This window comes from Rhipicephalus sanguineus, chromosome 11, assembly GCF_013339695.2.
Source record: "Rhipicephalus sanguineus isolate Rsan-2018 chromosome 11, BIME_Rsan_1.4, whole genome shotgun sequence".
NCBI classification, from domain to species: Eukaryota; Metazoa; Arthropoda; class Arachnida; order Ixodida; family Ixodidae; genus Rhipicephalus; species Rhipicephalus sanguineus.
Genome location: NC_051186.1, coordinates 70,478,659 through 70,504,300, shown reverse-complemented (window position 1 = coordinate 70,504,300; position 25,642 = coordinate 70,478,659). Strand labels below are relative to the sequence as shown.

At 49.3% G+C, this 25,642-nt stretch overlaps 1 protein-coding gene across 1 annotated transcript in view; it reads right to left on the bottom strand.

Annotated features, from left to right (window-relative positions):
- Window positions 1–13,914: 13,914 nt before the first annotated feature.
- Window positions 13,915–25,642, bottom strand: part of LOC119375125 (uncharacterized) — a 16,435-nt gene continuing 4,707 nt past the window's right edge. The window contains exon 4 of the mRNA XM_037645321.1: window positions 13,915–13,923. Coding sequence (XP_037501249.1) covers window positions 13,915–13,923 — 9 coding nt within the window. The remainder of the gene's footprint in view (window positions 13,924–25,642) is intronic.

The following is a 25,642-nucleotide window of genomic DNA, read 5'->3' as shown; positions in this document are numbered from 1 at the left end:
ACCTAAGTGTGTTTCCTGCGTACGCAGAGCTGCCGCGAACGCCCGAGCATAGCTATGGCCCAACATAGTGCGTTTGACCAAACTTTCGTACTGCTGCTCCTCCGAACTCGGGCAGCCTACCCAACGCAGCTTGGTTGAGGAGTCTGAAAGAGCACCGCTCTCGGAACACAAGGAGACAGTTCACGATGTCGCGCGACAAACACTGTACTTATCAACGACAAGCTCGCCAGCACGTAACTAGTAACATGCTTACATAATGCCAATACAATACATAGAAATCATAACAAACCCAACAACATAACGTATATGCAAGGTACCTCGAATGTCTCGTCGCTGACGTTCGACCCACCGCGAGCGGTCCACGGAAACGAGCCGCGGTATCGTCCCCACGGAGCTACTGCGGGAGACGTCCGCCTATTCTCGCCCTCGCCAGGCGGCGCTGCTGGTGCCACCGCGCGATCCCATGCAGCGCCACCTCTCGCTCCGCAGCTGTTAAACCTAACTACGGTCCCTAGAATACGCCTCTTGCCTTCAATATGGTGCACCGTTCGGATTTTCTCATGCTCATGCCTTTGCCCACGCAGTATCTCCTTGCTAGGAAGGCCATCTGTTGAACGCGCGCACAACCACCATAACTGTCACGGCCGCCGCCTGGATCATCGGTCGCCCCGATCCAGGCGGCCGTGACTATGTAGATTCGGTGTGATGTGTTCCTTCTAGATATGATTCCCGCTGACTCTTAGTTTTGGGCCTGATTATTGCGGGGTCATGCCCTTTCCTGCTCTTGTGCTATGAATATATTCCCGTAAGTTTCTTCAATAAACATTTGAAGTTAGCGCTAGTCTCGTGTTATTTGTCGGCCCTTGTGTTGTTTTGCACTACAATTTTCCTACAGAAGTCGTGAACCAACTAGCCGAAGAAAACGTTTTGCGAAGAGACATTCCTTGCCTCGTCGCCTTCTGTCATCGCATCGCGTGCGGTGCGTCGGTTGAAGCGCTCGCCTGAAACGCGGCAGAGAGGAATCACGGTTGATTACAAAGCACTCTGCTAACGTATTTCCAGGAGCAGTAAATCTTCGGAAATGGAAAGATAATCGTGAACAATGAGATTTCACTGTAACTGCTGTCGCCATTTTCAAGGTTGCGCTTTCATTGTTATCAAAACCATCCGAGAAAATGGAGCCGATAATGTCACGTTGCTTTTTGCTGCGTTCAACTTAGACATCAGTATCAAGCATTACCAGCCTCAGCTTTGTGTAAAATACTTCGAAAGCAAGTGTACGCGAAACAAGTTTAGTAATGATTGGCAAACTTCTTCGTCCCGATACGACGCAGCCATGTCCCTCGCCTTTTAATATTGTCTTTTCCTCGTGGAACGACAAAAATGCTTGTCGCCTTTTGCAACGTCGTTTGAGCAGCCAGCAGCATAACAAGCCGTATCGCGCTGCAGCTGATTCCACATTGCAAAAGGTAAAGAACATTGTTTCACGGCCAGTGGCTGTGCATGCCTGTGGCTCTACGCTCCCTAACGGTGTCGTTTTCCAACAAATGAAATTCGCGAGGTCACCGGAGGCATTACTGTAAGGTATTTGCTTCCTCTATGACACATCACCAGCGAGAACTGGTGACAAGTGGCCATCATTCTTGCCATGCGTCCTCCATGAACTATTTTTTCCAACTTATTTCTGCAAAGGGTCCTTTGCAGAGGGTTGCAGAGAGGGTTTTACTGCAATGTACTTTACTTTCGTCATGTGTCGTGGTGGGTATTACAAGCCGTCTTGAAACATCTTTGGGTTCCTCTCTTTACTTCTCTCCTTTCCTGCTCCTTTGCATTCCCGTGAAAAGCAAGGGGAGAGGGGTGGGGAAGGGGCCTTCTGGCAGAGTCTTGGGTACCAGATTATGCAAGAAAGGCCACGGGCGAAAAAAAAAGACACACGTCAGTTTCGAGCTCCGAGTGGCTGGGATGCGATACCAACTACGAGAAGCCCATGAGGGCCAACGTGATGCGATGACAGTGCGCTGGTGTGTCACGTTTCGCGATTAAAACGAAAGAAGGGAAAGGGATCGAGGGCTATATATAGTTTTCTTTGTTACATGCTACTTCAACGAAACCAACACACAGTGAAGCCACGGAAGTTCTGGTGAACTGCCGCAGGTTTTGGTGAGAATGAATGGCTCAAGACCTCGACCTCGCTTTCTTGTGCTTGTAGGGTAAGTAAGCTCGCAGGAGCCAGATGGGCCCGCATGGGGCTCAGGAAAACGCGTGACACACTGCGCGAGAGATAAAGCAATGGGGAACAGAAGCGTGGCCATGTAGCTTCACAAGAGCCATTTCACCATCGGAAGACAGTCATGGTTCCACGCATCCTTTCTCGAGATACGCTGCGCCTTCTTTTGTATCTCTGAGATTGCCGTATCTCTGAGGATAAGCCCTCGAGCACGTGCTCGGCACCTGCATTAGAAACTCGCCATCATATATACTAGTGTGCTTCGGTATCAGCCATTTCAATCATTTTTTTATTTATTAATAATAAACAAAATACCAATTCAAGATTTGTATAATAAAGAAGGAGGTCCCAAGGTAGAAATGGTGAGGAGGACTCCCGCTAGTGCCGGAATCGCACTTGTTGGGAATCACCCAGTCGGCCTCTCAGTTGTCGTTTTCTCAGAAATGCAAATACCCGACGCCTTAAGATACGAAACACTCATTGCTAGGTCCTTGTGCTATAATTCAAGCATGAACAAACTTATAGCCAACCTGAGGTAGCAGCTGCGGGAGAGACCGCTCTTGACAAGTATGATTCAGGCTGTATACATGTGTAAGAAATGTAGAACAAGAGATTGGCAACTAAGTTAAAAACAGCGTGCAAAAAAATGAGCATATTAAGAGTAATTATTGATGTTTTTCTGGTAGTTTGAAATTATACGTGTGAGTAGAAAGACACCAGAAATAGAACAGGAATGCAATCAATTAAATGACATTACTATAGCATCATAACACACACATAACACATTAGAAAGCTTTCTTACGCAAAGACACGTGTCTAAAAAAAAAGAAAGATTGCCTTTTTCTTTTGTAGACATCTGAACACCATGACGTAGCGGCTGTTGAATGTATGGCTGTCCTGGGTATTTTATATGCGTTTGTGTGTTCACCAATACGCGCTTCTTCGTTCGGTGTATTGGCACGCAATCTTGACAAATAAGGACTTATTGGTTCATTAGTGGCATGCGTAGACGAAAAGAGTACTCGTAAGAAAATTGCGTCACGCTGCTTGTAATACTGTCTAGACATTTCCTTTGTTGTCGTGGCTGCTAAGAGCCCCTGTGCTGTGCGATGTCGGTGCACGTTGAAGAACACCATAGGGTCAAATTTTTGGAGCCCGTCACTACGGAGTTCCTCATAATCATGACGCGGTTCTGGCACGTAAAACCCGAGGTTATATTATTAAATGTGAGATTGCGTTAAAATGGTCCACTGAAGGCTATCACATACATTGAAAACGAGCTCCTGCGAAAAATAAACGTCGGAGGTAAATAGACGAGTTGATATGTTATAATCATAAGAGACCTGATACAGCAAGGACGTTATATTTTGATACATTTTTTTTTCATTGCAGGCTATGGCGGTACCGATATTAGCTTTTCATTCTAGGTATGCAAACGAAAATAATACCTTTCGAAGTGCCTCAATTACACGATTTCCCTATCCTTTGTTGGTTAATATTTCTTCACGACGGTAACTCAAATTTTGTACTCAATATTCTCAAGCTCAGCGCTTAATTCGGTCGTAATCTGTGTAGTGCTAAGTGGAGGGCACTTGGTTTTTCCGTATATTTAAAACAGCGACGTCGGCATTGCATGTTTGACAAATTCCTGCAAGTTTCCTACGCGCTTAAAAAAATCTGGATTCTGCTGAAAAGTGAACAAATGACGATTAGTAATAGTAAGGTGGGAAGCACACGTGAATACCGCTGCATAACCTGCATGTATGAGACATGCATTTTGAGACATCGTGATGATCGAGGAAGGTGTCTGTTCTTGTCCTGATCAACGGATTTTCAAGCATCCTAGAAACAGCTTTAGGATGCATTTGGCTGAATCTAGGTGGCAGTATGTGGAACCAAATAAAGAAAGGCCAAACAACATCAGATGTGACAAGAACGGATTCTCAAAAGCCTTCTTCGAAAGGGTTGCACGCCGCCAGGCCCGTCCCTGCCTACACCTTCAAGAGGACACTGATCCGCCATTTCCCAAGCATGTACGGGTCTGCATTCCGCACGTTCAGGGCACCAGAGAAGCGCTCGCACCTGTTCCGTCGGAGCAGGGAATAAACCAATTTTCACACTCGACCGCTTCTGTCCGCGCCCAAAAGACAGAAGCAAGGTGTGTGACCGGGCTAGTTGGTATTCCATATTGACGTGAACAGCGCGTGTAATACACAAGGACGAAGAAACGACGAGGACTAGCGCTGACTTCCAACTGAAATTTATTAACACAAACATAGAAAAACGAGAACAAGTAGGCACACGTGATCACACACGCCGTGCACATGCAGCTTCACGTGTCACTTGCTCTGAAGGTTTAGAAAGATCCCAGAGATGGAAAAAACGTTTTCACGGTTGGAATCTCACTAGAGGAGGACGCTTGATCGACCACCTTTTCGGGACCGAGCAGGTCTTCAAGGACGATGCTGTTTGTGCGAGCGCTACGTGCGTGCCGATGCTGAACGGGCACATTTCTTTGACATGAATAGGGAGGTGACTGCGCGAGTTCTGTAATTATGTTACCGGTAAAACGCACATTCGTTGCGGCAGTCGTGTCTACTCGGAGCTAGTCAGCAAACATCCAGCACGCTTTCGCGTGCGTTTTCTATTTATAACTTTTCAATTGCTTGGATGCAAGGTTTGTCGTGCGGCTTCAAATTTATTATGAGCTTAGTGTGAAGAGCATAAATTTACATCTGCCCTGTTGAGTCACTGGCTGCATCGCAATGCGCAGTGTTCAGTTTGGTGGGAGTTTCAGTTTTGCCGAGGTTTGCATCGGATGAAAACAATGTCGGATCGCAAGTTTAATGCCACCTTGGATTTTTTTAGAGCTCCCTTTGACAGCATAATGATACGCGCAAAAAAATAAATATTTCATGCCCACTTCGACCATGCATGGTTCTTGCAGAGGCGTGTTTCATTTCGAATAATATCGACGCCTGATCACGCACCGTGTTCGCTTATTCGAATGTCGCTTTGGTTGTTTCGGCAGCTCGCTTGGCCAGCATCATCATCATCATTGGTGCACAGTGCATGGCTGGGGAAGCTTTAAGCTTCCTCTTGACAAGTCAATCATTGTGTTAGCTTCCACATCTATGTTCCTGCTCCCCAGAACGAATTCGCTGCTGCAATGTTCTTCCCGACGCTTCGTCGAAATGCGACAGCTTTGTGATGAAGTCAGCCTCGAGGAAGTGGGGTTCACAGACCTACGTCAAGCATAACAGTGACTTAATTACTTTCGTACAAAACGGGCTAATGGGATCTTTGACACGACCTTGAGTATTTCTGCTCTATTTTACCGCACTGACCTACCTGAAGCGCGACAAAACTACCATGACCACACACGATGCTCGCTCCGTTCAACAGTAACAGAGAAAGAACACCACTAATGCGATAGAGCCGGTAAGAGAGCAAATTTCAACAGTTTATCACATTGGAGTGTATGCTTGGCGTGAAATCCTTTCGCGGAATGGCTTTTATCCAAGACGTCTTCCGAGCTTCATCCCTGGGGAATGCGAAAACACGCACTTTGGGACCACTGTCATAATTGCCGCGGCACACGGGAACAGAACAACGTCCCATGTCGCACTGATCGAAGTGTAATCAGTGTAATCACATACTCACAAATGTAGTGCGATGCAGCACCAAGCGTAACGCATTCTAACCAGCGAAGCAGGTGGCGATGAAAGGCAAACCTGTCATGGCTTGTCCGCCGTTCGGGGTAAAAAAGTGCGCGGGGTCACCAACACCACCACCTGAGCGATGCGTCCTCGGCCACTGGACAGTCCGACAACTAGCGTGACGTATGCCGTCTGGAGAGAGGGGTATGAGCGTGCGCTGCTTGCTCCATCCCACCGGCCACGTACACCGTCGCCGATCAGCCCTTGCGGCCCTACTAGCTTTTCTCGAGGATGCCGGCCTAGTCGAACGAATTTTCTAGCCGCTCACCACGGTGACTCGGACGCCCGTTCTCCTGCCCCCCCCCCCCCCCCCACCCCCTCACTGTTTTTTTTTTTTCACTCATACCTTTCTTTTTCTTCTTTTACCATACTCTTTTCACTCTCACTGTCCCTTTAATCCCCAATCCCCCGTGAGTGTATCGGTTGAGGTGTCCTCACTTGAGAGACAGTTATCGTGCACTCCACACCCAATTTCCATTTCCTTCTTCCTTTTAAGAATCACCTCCCCCCCCCCCCCCCAGGAAATCATAATATGCGAACGGGCCTTGTGAATAGTCTAGGTGGCTGAGCACAGCGAGGTGAACGACCACCGCATCGCATTCTGGAAACACCCGTAATCCCTAGATTTTTCGTTTTTACTTAAGTACCGACAACTGCCTCCTTTCACGGCCCTCTCTCACGCGCAGCTGGCATCCGACGCCATTTTCTTCCTAACTTGGAAGATTTACAAAGCCATGTGCGTCTAAGTACATTAGCCACGCATCTTTCAGCGGACAATATGCTACCGCGACGAGCCTTTCTCCTCCCGTCAACCACCTGTCATTAGTGAATGGGGGACGTGTTTCACCAGGTGTTGGAAAAGAGTTAGGAAGAACGTGGCTACCAAAAACGAGCGTTAGCCGAATGAGATTCGTCGCCGGCGCTTCAATGGTTGTCGGTACTTAAGAAAGAACAGGGAAAAATCTAGGGACTTTACCCGTTAACGTGAACCGGTCTGCAGGTGCGCTGCCGAGAGTCTATTTCAATGGACTTCGGCACGTCACTCAGAACAAGCGGAACCCCCCCCCCCCCCGCCTACTTGAAGACAAGAAGGCTACTGTAATTATGCTGCTCTCTTGTGCCCCGCAGTCACCTCTGAAGAAAGTCAGAGTCGGACCCGAAACGTCGTTTTTTTTTTCATTCTGGTAAAGTAACAGAAGTTTTAGCTTTTAATGAATACGTTGGTTGGTGTCACTGTTTCACCGATAAGAAAAATGAAGGCCCATGGCTTTGGAGACGGTTCGGTGTAGAAGCCGCTGTGGAGAGACAGAGAAAAGAAAAAAAACGCCAGGCCTGCGCTGAAACCGCAGCACATGTCACAGCGAAAGCTGGAAGAGCGGCGTTTCTAGAGCCCGGGCTACAATACAAGTACACTGGAAAGGTACCCACTACGCCATAAATCACAATTTTTGTGAAGTTGGGAAGCACCTACTAAGCCATTATTCGTCATTCTGCGGAGAAGCGAGGCACCAGCTACACGTCTGTAAAGCATTATGTGCACTTTGTTGACGCGACGACTGATGACGATTAAGAATTACGGCTTAGCCCTTTGTAATGGGTTGGAATCTTTAAACGGCCCACCAGTTATGTAATTTGCATTGGGTGACGCCCGGTCGCTATTTCCCTCTCCCGTCATGCCGTATAACATACGTTGACGTGGGAGAGAGACGGGGGGGGGGGGGGGGGCGAAGAACTTTACTGAGACCCCGAGGAAATGGATCATGCGCTTATGGGCTTCCTTGGCAACCAATACAAGTGCACTGGCGAGGAACCCACTACGCTATAAATCATTGTAATTTTTGAGAAGTAGGGCAACAGGCACTGCGCCATTTTTCGTAAATCCACGGAGAGCGTTGGTACCTGCTGAACGCATGTAAGGCATTATGCGCACTTTGTTGATGCTGTGCCTGATGACGATGAAGAATTATGGCAGAGCCCTTTGTAATGGGTTGGAAGCATTCAACAACCTACTCGTTGCGCAATTTGCATTGTGTGACGCCTGGTTACAGAATTCGCGTTGTGCGACGTTTGGTGCTTATTTTACTCTTCTACCACGCTATATTGCATATGCTAATGTGGTTGCTTCCCGACATGAAGCCTGTATAGGACCTTTTTGCAAAGCATTTTTAAGCACCGGCATGGCTCAGCGGTTGAATACTGGGCTCCCACGCAGAGTGCCCAGGTTCGAACCTCGTTCCATCCTGGAATTTTTTTTCTTATTTCGTTTCTTTTCTTATTTCGAGCGATACTGGTTACGGACACCGGCGGCGGCGGACAACTACGGTGCCAAAAACGGCCGATGAAATGATCTCATAACAGCTTTCGCTGTAAAAGAGTGGGATGGAAAAACATGTTTAATTTTGTCAAGCACGAGAAAAACCACACCAGGGTGATGGTCGGGCGGTGGCCAAAGAGTATGACCTCATTGTGAAGATTAGAGATGCCAGGAGTCACTTTGGCGGGGGCTCTGAAATGCAGTCAAGATGAGAGGTGAACCCAAGTGCAGATAAGTTTGCTTCGAACCTTGACGGTATTTAAAAGAGCACGCGGGTACTCCTGGCCTCTCTATTCTTACAACGTTCTCCGAGCAATAGCTGGGCTGGTATCCAGGGTTCGCAGAAAAACGGCAAACATTTTGGCACCGAACGATATGGCGTGAGCATCCTTAGAGGTGAAGGAAGCGCGATTTAAAATATCTCACGAGGAAACATTGGGACAATGTGGGTAGACTGTGTACGGGCAGAATTTTTTTTCTGTATTTTTATTGCAGAAAAAGCTAAATCACGTCGCTTTTCCTGTAGCATTAAACACTTCATGCATAAATCATTTCCGTGTTACAGGACCTGTTACAGTCGAAACCCGCGATAACGAAATCCCGAGAGAACGAAATTCTCACCGCAACGAAATATTTTCGGAGCACCGGCGAACGCCCATAGGAGTCAATGCATTTCGTAACTCGCGACTACGAAAGATATTTATACCGCAGTCCCTCATTAACGAAATTTTTGAAACACGAGTGCGCAAATAATCTACTCTCGCAACATTAACTACATTCGAAAACTGCTGAAATGCATTCATGCTACACTTAAATTGTGCAAAACTATCGCTACAGCCCACTTGAGAAGCAGCCGCCATCATTGTTTACAAAAAACATAAAGCTGGCGGCAATGATGATGATGATGACTTGCCGAACCACCTGCTCGTTATCGCGGACTACGTAGCCAAATCCACATTCCTCATGGAGTTTCGTTCGTTGGCTTGGCTCTGTACTTGGCTTTGTCGGCTTCGCGCGCACATGGTCGCGTGTGTGGAGCCATTTGTGGAGCGTTTGCTTGGTCGCTTGGTGCAACGTGAACTGTGTGTTGCGACTGCTTCATCCGATTTCGCTGCTTGCGAAGGTGCCGCCTCCAACGAAAAATCGGAAGTTCATCACGCTGGAAGATAAGGCTGCAATTATCAATGAGGTGGAAAAGGGCAGGAAAAAAAATAGATATCGCCGAAGAATTCGGCGTTGCGTGCAACTCACTGTCCACGATTCTGCGCTGATCCGCGCTGATTCAGCGGAGCCGGAAGAAGGTTCGCCTGTAGACGCACTTGATGACGGTACTGGTGACAGCGCAGTGCCGCCGTCACTGACCAGTGCATGGGGCGAACTTTGTGTCGTGGCAAACGAGATTCCCGATCGAGAGGCATGAAATTGTTGCATGGTAAGGCCCGCCAAAGCAAACTTACTAACTTTTGGAAATAAAATGTGTTTGTTGTAAATTCCGTGTCTTTTCTCCTGCATTCTCGCGCCAACGAAATTCCCGCAAGAGCGAAATTTTGTGCTTTCCCCGCCGATTTCGTTATTGCGGGTTTCAACTGTACGTCAAATGAAACGATTTTGACGATCGGTACGACAAATTGCTTGAATAATGCCAGGGCAAACAGTGCTAAAACGGGACGGAGAAGAACGACAGACACAAGCGCACGTTCTTCTTCTCCTTCCCGTGTTTAGCCCAGGTAAGCACACTCCTGCTTGAATAATAAACAATGTAAGCTCGAGTTTAGGTATTAAAGCAGCGTTCGAGAATAGGCTTATATATTCAGTGTTTGCGTTGAGTGAACTTTTTCATGTGGATCAAAATTTTTTTGAGAGGATAAGTTTCAGTCACTAATTATAGTATTAAGTATTTTAATTATTGCAAGAAAACGCACAACACCGTCATACAGGCATGGATCATTTATGTCACAGCAACTACTATGACAAATGAAATGATTCGGACCAATGGCGCACCGAATGTTATATGTTTAAGTAATAGACAGAACTTCGACATCAAAACTGAATTTTCATTTTTCTTTTACAAAACTTTTACGCTGTTGTCGGCACGCACTGGTGTTTTCGGCAGCACTGACACAAATATGATGTGAGCCAGAACAAAATAGAGAATTAGATATTTGTGCAACGCGCACAGTAATATTCTTTTAAAAATAACTTAAAAACAAAGGACTTCCCCGCAAGCACAAATTTCTACCACAGCTGCGGCGGCTGCGGCAGAGATGACATTTCAAGATCCGCGACCAGAATCCGCGATCCTCTACCGCGAAGATGCAGCTGCGCATGCCTGACTCCGCCTACGGCTGCAGCTGCACGAGTTGGTTGGCTCGGAGCGGAGGACCTGTAAGGGCGCTACGGGCGAAGGCGGAGTCGCGCATGCGCAGACGCCCCTTTTGAGGCGCCCCGCGGGTAGCATCTGTGCTGCCTCTGCAGTCGGCAGATTCTCTCGTCTGTGCATGGAGAGAGGCATCTTGCGAGTGTTGCTCAAAAAGTGGCCTCACTGACAGACAGACAGTCCGTGCACGTGTAAGCGGTTTGTCGCATCCGTGAAGGGAAGCAAGGACTTCCAATGGCTCGCTCACTCGTCATGCCCAAGCGTAAGCGTGGGACTGCGGACCAAGGCGGTGGTTCTCGCAGAAAACTGAGGTCACTGATGTCAGATTTCGTCTTCGACAACAGTCGTTTCTCCGGCTCCAGCATAAACTACCGGACTCCGTGCACGAGCAGCGAGGGTCAGCTCTGCGACATCTTCAGAGAGCTTACTATCTGGAACGAATTCTTCTGGGAGGTGGGTCTCGAGCTGAGGGAGCTTTCTCCGGGCCAAATTTCTCTCGTCAAAGTGGACGGAACGCTTGTTACTTCGGAGATACCACGCAAGCACGAGGCCGCTATGCTTCTGCACCGCCTGCTGATGTGTCACCGCTGTTTGTTTTCCGTGGTCTTGAACTCCTATATTCTCGTGCACCACGACGAAATGATATGCGACGAGTTGCCCCGGAGTGTGAGCCTTAGGCAGCTCCGAGTGTCCCTGCGGGACCGGGATATGTGTGCGTTGCGTACCTTCGCTGCAGTGTTGCCACTCCTGAACAATCTGCAAGAGCTCGACTGCCGGCTGCCGATCTTAGAGCGAACATTCTGCGAGGGCCTTTCGAAGTTGCTGAGGAGCACCGCATCGTTGACGACGCTCAAACTGAGCGCGCCTGACGCGGAGCCCGAGGAGGGAATGGTCATCCTTCACGGACTCGAGCGGAACACAACAGTTACGACGCTCTCGGTAACCATGTGTATGGAACTGTTCTTGTTCCAGTGCGGTGTCGTGTTCGCTGACTACCTGAGCGAAAACCAGACGCTTCGTACCCTGATGGTGACTTCAGACTGCGCGTATGATGACGACGTTGACGACGTACCGAATCTGATCATTCGCTCTCTGTTCCGAAACACCACCATCTCTGAGGTCAAGCTTATCGGCTTCAATCTGGGCGTCAAGAACAGCCACCTCGTTGCCAAGCTGCTGAGTGAAAACCGGTCGCTGAGGAACTTCCACATGGTAAAAAGTAGTTTGTACGGGAGTGGCAGAATTCCCGAAACTGACGGCGTGTCCGGACGGATCCGTCCCTGGATAGTAGCTCTCGGCAAGAACAGGACGCTGGAGAGGTTGACCATGGAGCTTTCCTGTTTCAACCTGAAGGAGTGCAAGTCGTTATTCAAGGTGCTCGCGTCCAACAAATCCCTGAAGAACATCACCGTGGAGCGTGTCAGACCGACGGACGAGGCCGAGATATGTCGGCTCCTGCTGGAGACTGGAGTGCGGGAGCGCTTCTTTCTTTCCAGACCTCATGTTGTCGAAGACCCCGTCGTGACCCTCACGGAGTGCAAGGAGCTGTCCGGCGTCACCATCAACACGGACACCCCCCGTGGGCTCGACTCGTTGCATACAGCCCTGTGCCTGTTGCCTTCGTGCAGTCACGTGACGTCGCTGACCCTCCATCTTCAGCGGCTATGTCTGAACAGCGACGTCATATCCCTGATGGCCCAGTACTTTAAGAGCACGACAGTGCTCAGAGATTTCCAAGTGATCTTATTCGTCGGAACCTCGAACACCGTGGACCGCGCTGAGAGGGCGCTGATGCAGGCATTGTTCTTCAACAAGAGCATACGCAAGCTGTGCATGACTGGAGTCGACTTCGACGAGACCGAGATTCAGATGCTCGTGGACAAGTTAGAGGCTAGTCGGACGCTTTACGAGTTGTCCTTCTACCCGCACGACTCGATGTCGACCGTGTTGCTGATTCGGAAGCTGTCGCCGAACGTCTCGAGGAACTACATGCTCCTCAGCATGCAGGTGCACGGGTACTTGGTTGACCGGGTGCCGAGCCGCGAATTGTTCACCGTCAACGACGTCGTCGGCCGCAACTTATCGCTCGTGACGCGAGCGGCGCACTTCGTCATGGGAACAAGAAACAGATACTGCGCGGCAGCTGTCGAACTGGTGCACTCGAACCCCGGGCTGTTGGCTAAAGTGCAGGCGCTCGCGTCCGTCGACGAAAACGAGGCCTCGTCGCGCATCGAAACCAGCATGAAGAGCTTCTCCGAGTTGGATGACTTCATGCGCATGGCCGGTGTCGTCAAGTACAGTGTGACTTGCCACAGACGCGACGACGGTCAGCTGCAACTGACCGACCTCAATCGAGACTGTTGGTTGTACGTACGGCAGCATCTGAAAATCGGCGACATCCCGGATGCGCAGTAGGCGGAGTTTTTTTTTTTTCTACGTTGTGGCTAAGTGCAATGTATCGTAGCTCACGCGCATTCAAGCTGTGCCATTTCGGCACGCCAACACTGCACAACCTCCTGTCGGCGCCGACTGCTGCGGTAGCTGGTGTATGGCGAGTTTATCCGCATGGTTTGCTACTGCAAACATTAGTTCCTCACTTGTGACTCCTTATTTGGACATCGTATCAACTTCAAGAACTTCTCATGTTTTCACTGTTCCATTAAATAACTGCTGCGTAAACTAGCGACCATTTGTGTGATTTCTTCGAGTCATCGGTATCTTGCACGCGATAGTGTTGGGTGAATAGGTCTATTTGTTTAAATGTGGGGGCAGCAGCCGCATTGACTGTGAACTGCCGCTCCTTGTAGTTCCTAATTGGCCTGCAGTTTCGAGAAGCGTGCGTATACTGACATATGCCCGCGCAGGGACATTGCTCGCAATTCCATTTCGCTCAGTACGCATTCTTTTGACGTAGTCGTTGGGTAACGCTTTAATGAGACTGACAGCCTGTTTTCAAGCGAACCTTGTCATGCTTCACGGGTTTCCGTGGCGGCGGCGTACGCAAACAACCCGGAGCTGCCGAGCGTGAAAACATAATTGTCGCCCCTTCTCAAGCTCTAGTGAAAAAAAAAAAAAAAAACAGTATTGTACCTTCTCAATTTGCGCGGCGGGTCGTCCAATCTTTTTATATTAAAACTGGCGAACGGAAAAAACAAACCTTGATTAACGACCTCTCTGTGGCGACAGAGAACTAAAAGAAACTATGCCAACTATGGAGTGTCTATTCTCCCGGCAGCCGGGAGAATTGCTGAAAAAAATTTCTCCCGGCAGTTGCCTCTCATTGGCTCTGCGAAGACACGTGACAAAACTAACGGGAAAACTGCGGTGAGAAGCGTGAAGCAGCTCGTGGGTTACGTGCGCCCCAGTGACACGGGCCCACCACGGACGCTGGCACGGACGCACGCCTGCCCCGAAGGGGCAGGCGCGCGGACTAAACAGCGCGTGGCTGCGACAGCGGCCAATAGCGCGTGACGGAGACCCTGCCAACCGGCCATTGAGCGTTAGCGAAATGGCCGCACTCGCGAAGCGAGGGCGAAGCCACAATTAGTTTTCCGCGCCCGAAGGGCGCAGAGGGCCTTCACTGAGCAACAGGAAAATAATGTGCTCACGTTTGTGGAAAACCACGAGCCGCTTCGCGCTTCTCACCGGCAGTTTTTCCGGTAGCTTCGTCACGTGACTTCGCAGAGCCAATGGGAGGCGACTGCAGGGAGAAATTGTTTTCAGAAATTCTCCCGGCTGCCGGGAGAATAGACACTGCCAAGAAACTATCTTCTCTGGCAAGAAATTGATCGCGCATTCGCCACCCATTTGAAATAAATTCGCACCGTGAAGCAAGCGACCGACGCGACATTCGCTGTCGGTCACACTATCGCTGTCGGTTACCCCCCCCCCCCCCCCACCACCACACAAAGCCACTAACTAATTTAACCCCCCCTCCCGCACCTTCTTGACAACAATTTTCCGGCACGAGAAATTTTTTGGCCGCTTCGGCGACCTTCGCTGTCCGCAGCGACAAATGCAACCCACTTCTACCGTTCTGCAAAGGGCGCGAAAAGCGCTAGCTAACCCCTGCCTTTGTAGAAGCGAGCTATTCACTTGCTACGCGCATCCCATCTGCGCCTTCAAAGTGAACTGCAAGCATGGGTGGGTTTTCAAGCCATTCATTAGGGTCTTTCAGCCAGTTACGGTTAGAGCTGTGCGCCGCCGCCGAAGTCCTCAGGGAGATGACGCCGCCGCCGCGCTATAATTGCGGCGGGCCGCCGTTTGTCTCTTCTTTTATTATGAACGGGGAATCTATACTCGGATACAACTTAAGAAGACAGGAGAGGCCCCGCCCAGACGACCGAAGAGCGGCAACCGATCGCCTCCGCGACTAAAGAAATAGTCCCGCTCATGCACCCGCCGTTGTTCTCCGAAGGCGGAGCCACCGGCCGTCCCGCTCATGACGTCAGTCCCGAGTGCGCGTCCATTGGTGCAGGCTTGTGTTCATCCGCCTTTGAGGAGGAAATGCCGCTGCCTTCTAAAGCTGTATTCGACTACAGACATGAAATACAACACATCACCAGGGGAGCTCTTCTCGATGTGTATATATGTAATGGACTGTCCACAGCCGCCGCTGAGTGGTGGGAGCTGCGAGCAGCGCGTCCTCTGTTTCCAGTTCTTTTCTCATTTTGACGTCACAAAGCTTTCACAACTCCCAACACAAGTTAGAGGAACAGTACGCGCTTCAAGCTTGCGCTATAACCTTGCAGAAAAAAAAAATTAGGAGAGAAGGCCAGCTTGTTTCATCTCTGCTTTAGCCATGTTCCTCGCCAGCGCACGCGAGCTTTTGTTCGCGGGTACAACATACAATGCGCGCAGCGATGTTGTCGATTTAGACATTATACGGAACAGTACGGCGACGGTGAGCTGTCCAGAGTGTCCATATTAGAGGACCCCAAAACAGCCTCTCAAAATACAAACTCGAGCGCGTTATTCTCTCCTGGAGTTTCTCGCCTTTTTGGCGCACTTCGTGACGCCACAACAGTGATTCACGTGAGATCATTAGGGTACGCACTCTCTATTGTTTAATATACGAGGAATATCAACTGTGAATTGTCTCCCACCCTGCTTTGCCATGCAGTCACCCGCCCTTTCTTCATGTCTCGCGTGACTATGTATCATGCGCAATCAACTGATTTCGCTTCATTTTGCGCGTTTCCATTTTGCGCGCAAGCGGAGATAACAGGGTGTAGCCGACAAGCGCAAAATCCTGATAGGCTGAACGCTTAGTAATTACACTGTACGCGTATTTTATGAAGAAATATGTGGCGAGGAGATATCACCTGTAAGAAGGGTATGGCGAGAACGAAACCAATGGAAAAGGCATCGGATTATTTGAGTCTTCCAACGGACGAAAACTTTACAGCGGAGACGATGCAGCTCTCCAGAAAAAAGGCGAGCCCTCTTCCACGGTTTTCGTATATTTCTTGATTGCGATAACAATTAGATGCACACTCTGGACAGCTTTTCAACGTCGCGGTACTGTTCCGCATAAAGTCTGAATCGACAACACCACTGCGCGCATCGTATGTTGTACCCGCGAGTAAAAGGTCGCGTGCGCTGGCGAGGAACATGGCTGAAGCAGAGATGAAACAAGCTGGCCTTCTCAGTCGCACGGAGGGCGCATGCGATAACATCACCCCGCCTGCGAGGCCTGGCGTTAATTGCTCCTCAACCAGAAAGGAAACGCCCGCCTGTCTTTCGCTGGACGAAGGAGCATGAAGGGACGCCGGGGTAAGAGGGAGGGCAGCGCGGCTCGAGCAGCAACTGTGAACTTTGACTAAAAGGGTGCAATCGCTATGACGGCGGACATCAGCAAACGGCTAGTATGCCATTCTACGCGCTGTGATTTCACCGCTTCGTGCTGTGTCCACTGATACGAGAAACTGCACGAAGATCGCTTCTCTCCCGGGAGCGGCCGTATTCCCATACACCAGCGTTTTTTAGAGTTGCGCAAGATCGAACGGAAAAGAGTTAGCTGCTATCCTTAGTTCGTATATCATTACGACATGTTGCTGTCGCATTCACTACTACGCCGTTTCAGTGAAAGATTTTTTCCAAAATTCAAGGGACAAAATTCTCTCCCCACGGTCTCTCGAATCTACGCCTTCTTCCCCCCCTACCTCTCCTCCGCGCCACGCCGCCGCCGATCCGATGAACCCCACGCCGTTCACACGCCACCGCCGGAGGTGGAAACACCGGCGCGCCGCCGCCGATGATTTTGGGACCCGTGGACATGTCTAGTTACGGTGATACAGCACCGTATACCGTTGCCCCTTTCTTGCTCCTTGTGCTTTAGCCGCTACCAGTTCCAGTGACAGTGCGTCCCCCGAGGTACAGGCTCCCCGTTAACAATGCGTAGGCTGACAGGCAACAATGAGGCGTGAGAAGCCAACAGCAATTTCTGAAAAAGAAAAAAAAGGGCATTTATGATGTTGGTGCTGCTTCACTGGAATTTGGAGCGGGAAAAGCACGAGTGGGAAAGGAGCAGGGCTGGGCAGTATCGCGATACAAGAGTATCGCGATAGTATTTCAGAGATACTTTTGAGTATCTGTATTTCTGTATCGAGATACATTTGAAAAATGTATTTGTATCTCAGTAGTGAAATACATTTACGATGTATCGCCTGTATCGCGATACTATGCTGGACACGGGTATCTCGTTACATTGTTTCTTTTTTGTCGGAAATGAGTTGAGGCTTGCTTCCAATGGGGGAATGGCGTTTTTTTTTCTTTTTTGTGCCAAGACAAGCAAAGACGCGCCACCGGTCGCCGACAGGATAGGGCGGCGATGGTTTCCGCTCATGCACAGAATGGTCCATGTGGTAAAGCGCGCGACGCCGCAGACGGCAGAATCGCGGGGGCAGTGTTGTCGGCATCTGCCGACGAAAGTCGCTGTCTCTCAAGGTCAGTGCAGCACGCCTAATTTTTTTCGGGTGGCAAACCATTACTTCGCGACCCCCCGCGCGGATACCGCCTTGGAACAGGCTTTGCAATGCTTCGCGTGCGTTCAGTTCTCAAAGCGGCGGCACTTCCAAAAGCAGTTCCAGTAGTCGCGGCGGAAGTGACTAGAAGATGGCTATCTTTGACGCGCTTTCAGCCACCTCTCCAATGTCAGGGTGCGTTCCTAATTGATTACATGCGTGAAACGGTCTTTTGTGGTAGCAGGCTCCCCCACCGCCGGAGCCGACTTCGCCTGTTGCGGCTTTCTGAAATAGGTGCTGGTAGCGTCGGTGGTGGTGGTGAAAGCTTCATTGAAGCCGACAGGGACAGACGGCTGAGGATTCCGAAAATGGGGACAGACTTCGGATTCTGAACAGTCAGAACAACCCAAGTGAGGGCGGAAGTGTTTCGGTATCTAGATGACCCGAGAAGAGATATCGCCACGCTGCAGGGCAATCCGGCTATGAAGGCGATATTTATTCACTGTAACACGAATTTGTGCTCGCCTTCAGAGGTAGACAGACTTTTTTTCTTTCGTGAGTCTTGTGCTGAGGCTGAACCGACGCTGTTAGAAGACAGCCTATTTGAGATGCTCACACAGCAACCTTCTCAGTAAAGCAGATCTTATGTGCGAAGTAAATGCATACTTTTTCTCAATTCACTGGTTTTCATTAGTGATTCGAGTGATTTGATTAAAGTGTGCTATTTCTAGCAAAGCTTAGTTTGTTCGCTAAGTATGTCGATTTCGGTGTCCAATCCTTGTTACTGTTGCTGTGAAATAGTGTATTTTTATGGCAATTGATACTTGTAATTATGTCTTTATTGCTAATTATGTACTTTGTCCACCCCCTCCCCTGCAATGTCTTAATGGCGCTGAGGGTACTGTAATAAATGAATAAATGAACTGAACGTTTCGATGCGCTGTAACTTTAATTACAACATTATGCTGCACTAATAAGTGTCTTTGCGTAGTATAAGCATCCTTCAAATAAAAAAAAGTATTCCAGTACCTGTATCGCTGTAACTGTATTCCGGAATACTTTTTTTGTCTTATTGCAAAAGTATCTTTGAAATATCCCGTTACGTTAAAAGCAAATGTATCTCAGTATCTGTATTTTAGGCTTCCAGTTCATGTATTTCGATATCTGTATTCCGGAATACTTTTCTGAGTATCTCTGCCCAGCCCTGGAAAGGAGCAGCGTACTCGGTAGGAAGGATAGGAAAGAGGAGGACCGTACAGTGTTTTCTTACGGTATCACCGTAACTTCCTAAAAGACCGCATTGTAGCGTATGCGGTTGCGGCCGCGTGTTCGATGAAATAAAGGCGAAAGGCGATTTTTTCGCACGTGCACGACCACACTCACGTGACTGTGGAAGCAGTTCGCATGGCACGTGATGAATGGCCATTCATTAGCAAGCCATCCTTAAGTGTCTCCCAAACTAAGTCATCATTCCTGGAAGACGTCAGCGTGGCCACAAAGCACAAGGGGGAGGGGGGGTATTTCTGTATGTTGCAATTCACGTTTCTTGTTTGTTCGTTTTTTTTTTCGGATATTGCTATGTCTGTATAAACAATACACCTTCAGTTGGAAGTAAGCGTTCGTCTTCGTCGTTGTGTGTACCCCGTCCTGCTTCGCGCTATGCCATTGTGGCAAAAATGCAACACCAACTAGCCCACAGCGCTACTCTTCTGAGTAGGAGGTCGTTGGAATAAGTGTGGCATTACCGCTACAGCAAAAAAGCAGCCTTTCGTTCATAGCCAGAGCGCGGCCGGTCTGGAGCGCGCGCCTCCAGACCGGCCGGGGCCAGATACAACGTTAGGAGTCTGTACTGGTACGAGAACAAATATATGTATCAATAGATGTGGAAACCATTCAGTGTTTTTCGAACTCTGGCTTTTCGTCGTACAAAACGTAATCTAAAAGAGGGCAGCACAGATCACTATACCAGTGGAGTATTTATACAAGGAAATTGGCGGTGTTGCGAATTATATTCGCCGAAGCGTCGCCGAGCAAGCCTCCAAGAGCAAATGATCGTTCTGTTATGACCGAACCGGTTGCGTTCGGCACTATAGGGCCGAAGACGAAGCGGCCGCAGCTTGGTTCCTTCAGATAATTCGCAGAAAGAAGGATAAACTTTGTGACTGACGTGAAGCATGGGCGTCCGGAGGGGGGTGCAAGGGGGGCAGCTGCCCCCCCCCCTTGGAATTTTGGATAATAATTTTCTATGCAGTAGCAGTAAGCTACTCAGCTTGATTAGCACACTCCAGTCCCGCATATCCGCGTGAAACATCATTCAGGATTACCAGCCAACTTTGCACGTATACATACTGCTGTGGACTAATCTTGCCGGCCATGTCACGGCAATGAAACAAAAGCTACCTATGCTGTATGCCCCCCTCCCCCACCCTCTGCTGATGCACCCCCCTGGAAAAACTTCTGCGGACGCCCTTGCGCAGTAGTCTTTCTTCTGAGAGATGCTGATCGTCTAACTTAGTGAGAGCATTACAAAGCGATTTTCTCTGTGTTCTGTACTCCGGACAGTCTCACAGAACATGTCGAATTGTTTCTTCGTCGCCGCAGTGTGCACAGGCGGCGGTGTCGGCCATCCGTATGCGGAACACACACGCCTGTATAAACGCGACGCCCAGCCATAATCTACGCAAAAATGGTAGCATCACCTCGGCGAAGTCTTGATGGAAGTCGAAGGCTTAGCGTGGGGCCAAGAGCGTAATCGTGCATGCATGAAATGTGGCTCATTCCAATTTTACGTGGTGCAGTGGTGAGCGAGCATGCGGAGCAGCCGAGCAGCGTCTGTCCTAGAAAGAGGTATCGACAGGTCGCGGTTCTTTGTATGGGATGAACGGGCAGCTTGATCGGCCCGTTCATTACCAATAATCCCGCGGTCACTTGGTAGCCATTGAAATGTAATGTGGTTTGGTGCAACATCTCTACAGTCTCAAATACGAACTTTTCGTGCGGACCACGGCGTAATGTCGACAGTGCCGCCTTGGAGTCGCAGAATATCGTCCACCTTTTAAGGGGTATTCAGACGGGGGAGGAATGCTCGGGGGAGACGGGGGGGTTGCGGATCACGTGACCACGACGTCACGGATTAGCGAGTGGGCGTGACCCCCCCGCGCCTCCTCGGAGGAGACGGGGACGTTTTCCCCGAAAGGACAAACAATCCCCCGGCGGTGGGGGATGTGGCGGAATTTCTGGCTCTTGTTTGGCCACATTGTTGCACTTGCTCCTGCAGAGAGCGGCAGTGGGTGTCCAGTCTGCAGTTGGGGTCATCTGTAGCTGGGGTCATCGTCGTCGGCAGCTGGTGAAACGGGCGGTACAAGCCACAGGAGTAGTCTGGTAACACTGGTCTCCCCCTCCGTTCGCCCCGTCCGTGTGAGTGGGGGGCATTTGTGGCGACTTCTCCTCGCGAGTTGACGTCACTAGGCTCCGCCTTTACCCCCCGAGCATTTCTCCTCCGTCTGAATACCCCTTTAGATGCGAAAGCAGCTCTTTGACTAGCCTGTGTAACGCTGTCACTCCGTCCGCACAAACGCGAGGCAACGCGCTTCCCTCGGCGCAGGTGTTGGAGCGGTGCCAAGTAGGTCACGCCGCAGCTGTGCGTTGACGTCCGCTCCCCTCGCACGCTTCCCTCGCAGGTGCGCGCGTACGTCACTCTCTCTCTCACCCGCCGGAGCGCCCGCAGCTGCCGGCTCCAACTTCCGCTCGCCTCCCGTGTCTGCGTTTCAAACAAACGTTTACACCAGTAAACGCTACACCGAGTTTCGCTTCAAACGAATCTTCCAGCGCTCACCGCAGCACCCGTGTTAGCGCCGTTCAACCCGTGACGCCACCCGTGCGCAACGCTGCTGCTTAGCATCCCATCAGGGTTCCCTTCGGGGTGATGGTCCAATTTTTTTTTCTCATTCAGCCATTAATTAAGAGTAGCGCGGCACGAAGCGCTGTAAGCTCTGCTGCCGTCGATATTGTTGGATGAGCCGTCCTGAGATCGATTAGTTGTGGCGTTCACTGGATTCACGACCGCCGCTGTTCAGCTGCTCGCTAGGACGGAGCCGTCGGTATATAGACCTATACTTTTCGTACAATAGAAGTAAAGCGAGCTGTTTAAGAGGTGGTGCCGACAAATCTTGTTTTTTTCTGGGCGCCTGGTATTGTCAGGCTGATATGACTGGCTGTTTGAGGCACCATGGAGGCATCGAAGTTCTCGCCGCAGGCGTGAAGCCAGTTGGCATTGACTCGACATGCGCGGTTAGGCAAAAAGAGGTGCGTGATCTGTCCGCTGGTAGAGAGGCTAGGTGGTGGTGTGGAGTCCGGGCAAGATGTCTTACGTGTGTCGCACTCTGAGGCAGGCCCAAACAAATCCGGAGGGTCGGGCCCTGAAGGCTTTGTATCATGAGTCGACTTGTTTTGTTTGTGTTAGTTAATGCTGTTAGTTAATGTTTGTGTCAGTGACTAATAGGGAAAAGTGAAGACTTGTTTGCTTAATGAACATATAGGTGACACTGCAAAAAATGTTGAATTGGTGGTTAGCAACGCTGACCCCCGTGCTTGAAAGAGTTAAACCTATGGTCCGAAAACCGTTTACATGAGCGAGCTGCTCAGTGCGTGCGGTAACATGTTGAGACAGTTATTGTGGCTAATATAGACCTTGATGATTAAAAAAGCGACGTACCGATTACTACGGACGGTATTTACGTGCTTACCGCACGCTAAACCATCGCTGCTGAAACACCCGATTGATTGTAGGTGTTTTACTGACACGAGCGACGAGTGCCACTCTTGCTTCTCTTCCAAGAACTTCCGGTCTAGCAGTCACTTCCGGTTTTCCTAATATTCTGATGCTAAATCGATGGTGCTGGTTACATCGATAAGAGTTACATGCCGGGTACACATGATATCGGAGCATGAATATACTTAAATATACTTAAGATAAAGGTCAGCTAACTGCCAGGATAGGTAATGGTGGGCAGCAACTTCGTGCTTTAGGCACGGCTAGCACGACTTTAGGTGGATGGATGGATGGATGCCATGAGCGTCCCCTTTATAACGGGGCGGTGACATGTCTGCCACCAGGCTCGAAGAAGAAAAAAAAAGAAGAAAAAAACCTTTCTTCTTTTATGTTGGCCTAATACCTTATCCACATTGATTAAATCTATGTTATTATACCAAAAAATAGTGGCGCCACCTGCAATGGAGTTCTGCAACTGTCAGTCATGCCGCCAATTTGGAACACGACGACCTAAGCTAGTTCACAGCACCTAGGCTAAGTACTCCGAAAGCAGTAGGGCTACTCTTGCATAAGCCAGTGCGGCAGGGGTTTATGGAAAATTTCTATTTCGGGTGGGGGCGGCGGGGAGTTGTATGAGTTAGGGTGCCTCGATGCCCGCGCGCTCCGCTGAGGGTGAGGACAGGCGCGTCGTCTGCTACGACGGCCGCCATTGCGAATCCCGCCGCAGCTCGGCAGCATGCGAAACGCGCTACACAAAGCGCTTGCGGTGCGCGGATACGTCCGGAAATAGGTGCACGCTAGTGAGCTTTCTCTTTTTCTTTTCTTTTTTGAAGCTTGGGCAGCTTTTATTGCTGTTCTTGCCTAAATGTTTATTAAGGAAGCATGTAATTCATGTAAGCTCACGGCCTGCGCATGTGTTACGCGCTGGAGGCATGCAGCGTAGACTCCGTTATGTTGAAAACGAATCCTCTTCCTTACGCCGGAAACGACAAAGTCTAAAGCCTTACTTAATTTTCTCATAAGCTCTGCATTCCAAGTGCCCAAACAATCGCTTAAAGTATTTGTATATATGTCAGCAGCAGCAGTATATGTATCTGAACACACACAATTTAGTGTTGCGAAGCTACCTAAGCGCGATTAAGGTGGCTCATTTTGCTAAGTTTGCAAACAATTTACTCGTTTATTATAAATGGCATCATACATATTGTACACAGAATAAAGGCCGGAGGGGCAGTATCGTGCGAATATCCTGCTAAAATGATACGAAAGCTCCTTTATTATTCCTGACATTTCTTGCTCACAATCTATAGCCGCTACTGTATCGGCACTCGAGTCCTTATCCACCTTGAGTCCTTATCAAAACGATGAATACGTTGTTGAGTAGTATGCCGTAAAACTTTGCATGCGCGCAGCATCAGTGCGTTTTAGGTGCGAAGTATCTTATAGCGGAGTTCAATCCGGTGGTGGTGGTGGTGGTGGTGTGCGGCGTGACCGCCCTTACTGCGCATGCGCATCCCCTCTCCCCTCCCCCTCTCCACATCCCATCTCCCCCTCTCCACTTTCTCTCTGCCATCCCCCTCTCCCATTTCCCCCTCTCCCATTTCCCCCCTCTCCCATTTTCCCCGTGACTTTCGGGTCAGCTGCCGAGCTCCGTCACCACTATACCACCGTGGCGGACGTACTTTTTAAGGCGAAAGCATTAAATGCCTCATCAAACGCGAAATTCGACTGTCGGCGTCCCGCGTCTACGGCGTCAGCGTACCACGGCGTTGTAGACGAGGGATGCAAAAAATTATCGTCGCGTGATGACGTCACCATATGACGTCATCATGGCTTCACAAATTTTGGCGTGACGTCATATGATGCCGTTATCACATGACATCGTAGCTTGGTCAAAAGTGGGCAGATCACGGAGGCAGTGCAAAACCAGGTGAGGTGCCTCCGATCTTGGAGGCAATGCAAAACCGCGCTTTGCGCGCAAAAAAATGAGAAGAAGAAGATGGCTTTCGCTTTCCAGCCGTCTTAAGCGATCGCATAAGGGAGCCTGTGAGTTTTTATTTCATTACATGGTTTTCCATGACGTACTCATTGTACAACTTGACTTTGTTTCTTGTATTTTTTTACTGACATAGCGTGTCTACTGCACACAATGCTTCCCCGTCTTCTTTTTGTTTTCATGCGTCTTTGTATAGACGCTTCGCGAGAACTGTTTGTATGCGCATTCCTGTATGAGCCTTCAGGGCTTACATTATTAATAAATAAATTATGCTTGCTCAAAGAAATAAGATATTGAATGTGTGTGTGTGTGTGTGTGTGCGTGCGTGCGTGCGTGCGCGCGCGCTTTAATATCCAGTGTACAGGCCATTTATTTGTGCGCATTAGTGCGGTGCTGACAGAAGCAATTACACAAATAAAACACAAATTACACAATAAAACACAACTGCCACTAGTCGATTCACAGTGATCGTAAATGATTAAAAAAACAGGAACTGCGTAATTATTTAAGACAGGAAGAAAATGTAACCTTGAAACACAGAAACAGGGAAGGATAAAAAACACTTAAGTGCGCACATACATACATGTGCATCAGACCAGCACAGAAGGCGTACTTGAAACACGGAAAGGAACATAGAAAACAAGAACCCGCCGTGGTTTTAGTTATGGTGCTTGACTGGTGACCCGAAGGTTGCGGGATGGAATCCCTGCCGCAGCGGCTCCATTTCGATGGAGGTGAAATGACAGAGGCCCGCGTACTTAGATTTTGGTGTACGTTAAAGAAAAACAGATGGTCAAAATTTCGGGAGCCTTCCACTATATACGTGCCACTCATAATCATATCGGGGTACTTGGGACGTAAATTCTCACAAATAATTATTATTAGGAAAAAAGAAGGATCTCATCTGCAGACAAACACGCATAATATATTCCATGATACATTTCAAATCACAAAAATAGCGAAAGCAAAAATCAAAGGCAGATACAGGACCAACCAAGTGCAGTAAAGAATGCTAGCGAAGAAAAATGCAGGATTCATGCACATGCACACGTGAACCAAAGCATTTTAAGCATGTAGCTGATATCAGTGTGTCCATTTATTACGCAATGTTAACACCGGCAGAAGTTATCCTTGCACGTGCATTCGAAATACCGGCCGGAAACATACGCTGCAAGTGCATAGTGTGTTCTTCGGATGCCGCTTGTCACGTTTGATTTTTACTGTCCAAAGAAACCTCGTATGTTCTTAAACGACGTTACAGCTCCGAGCGTTT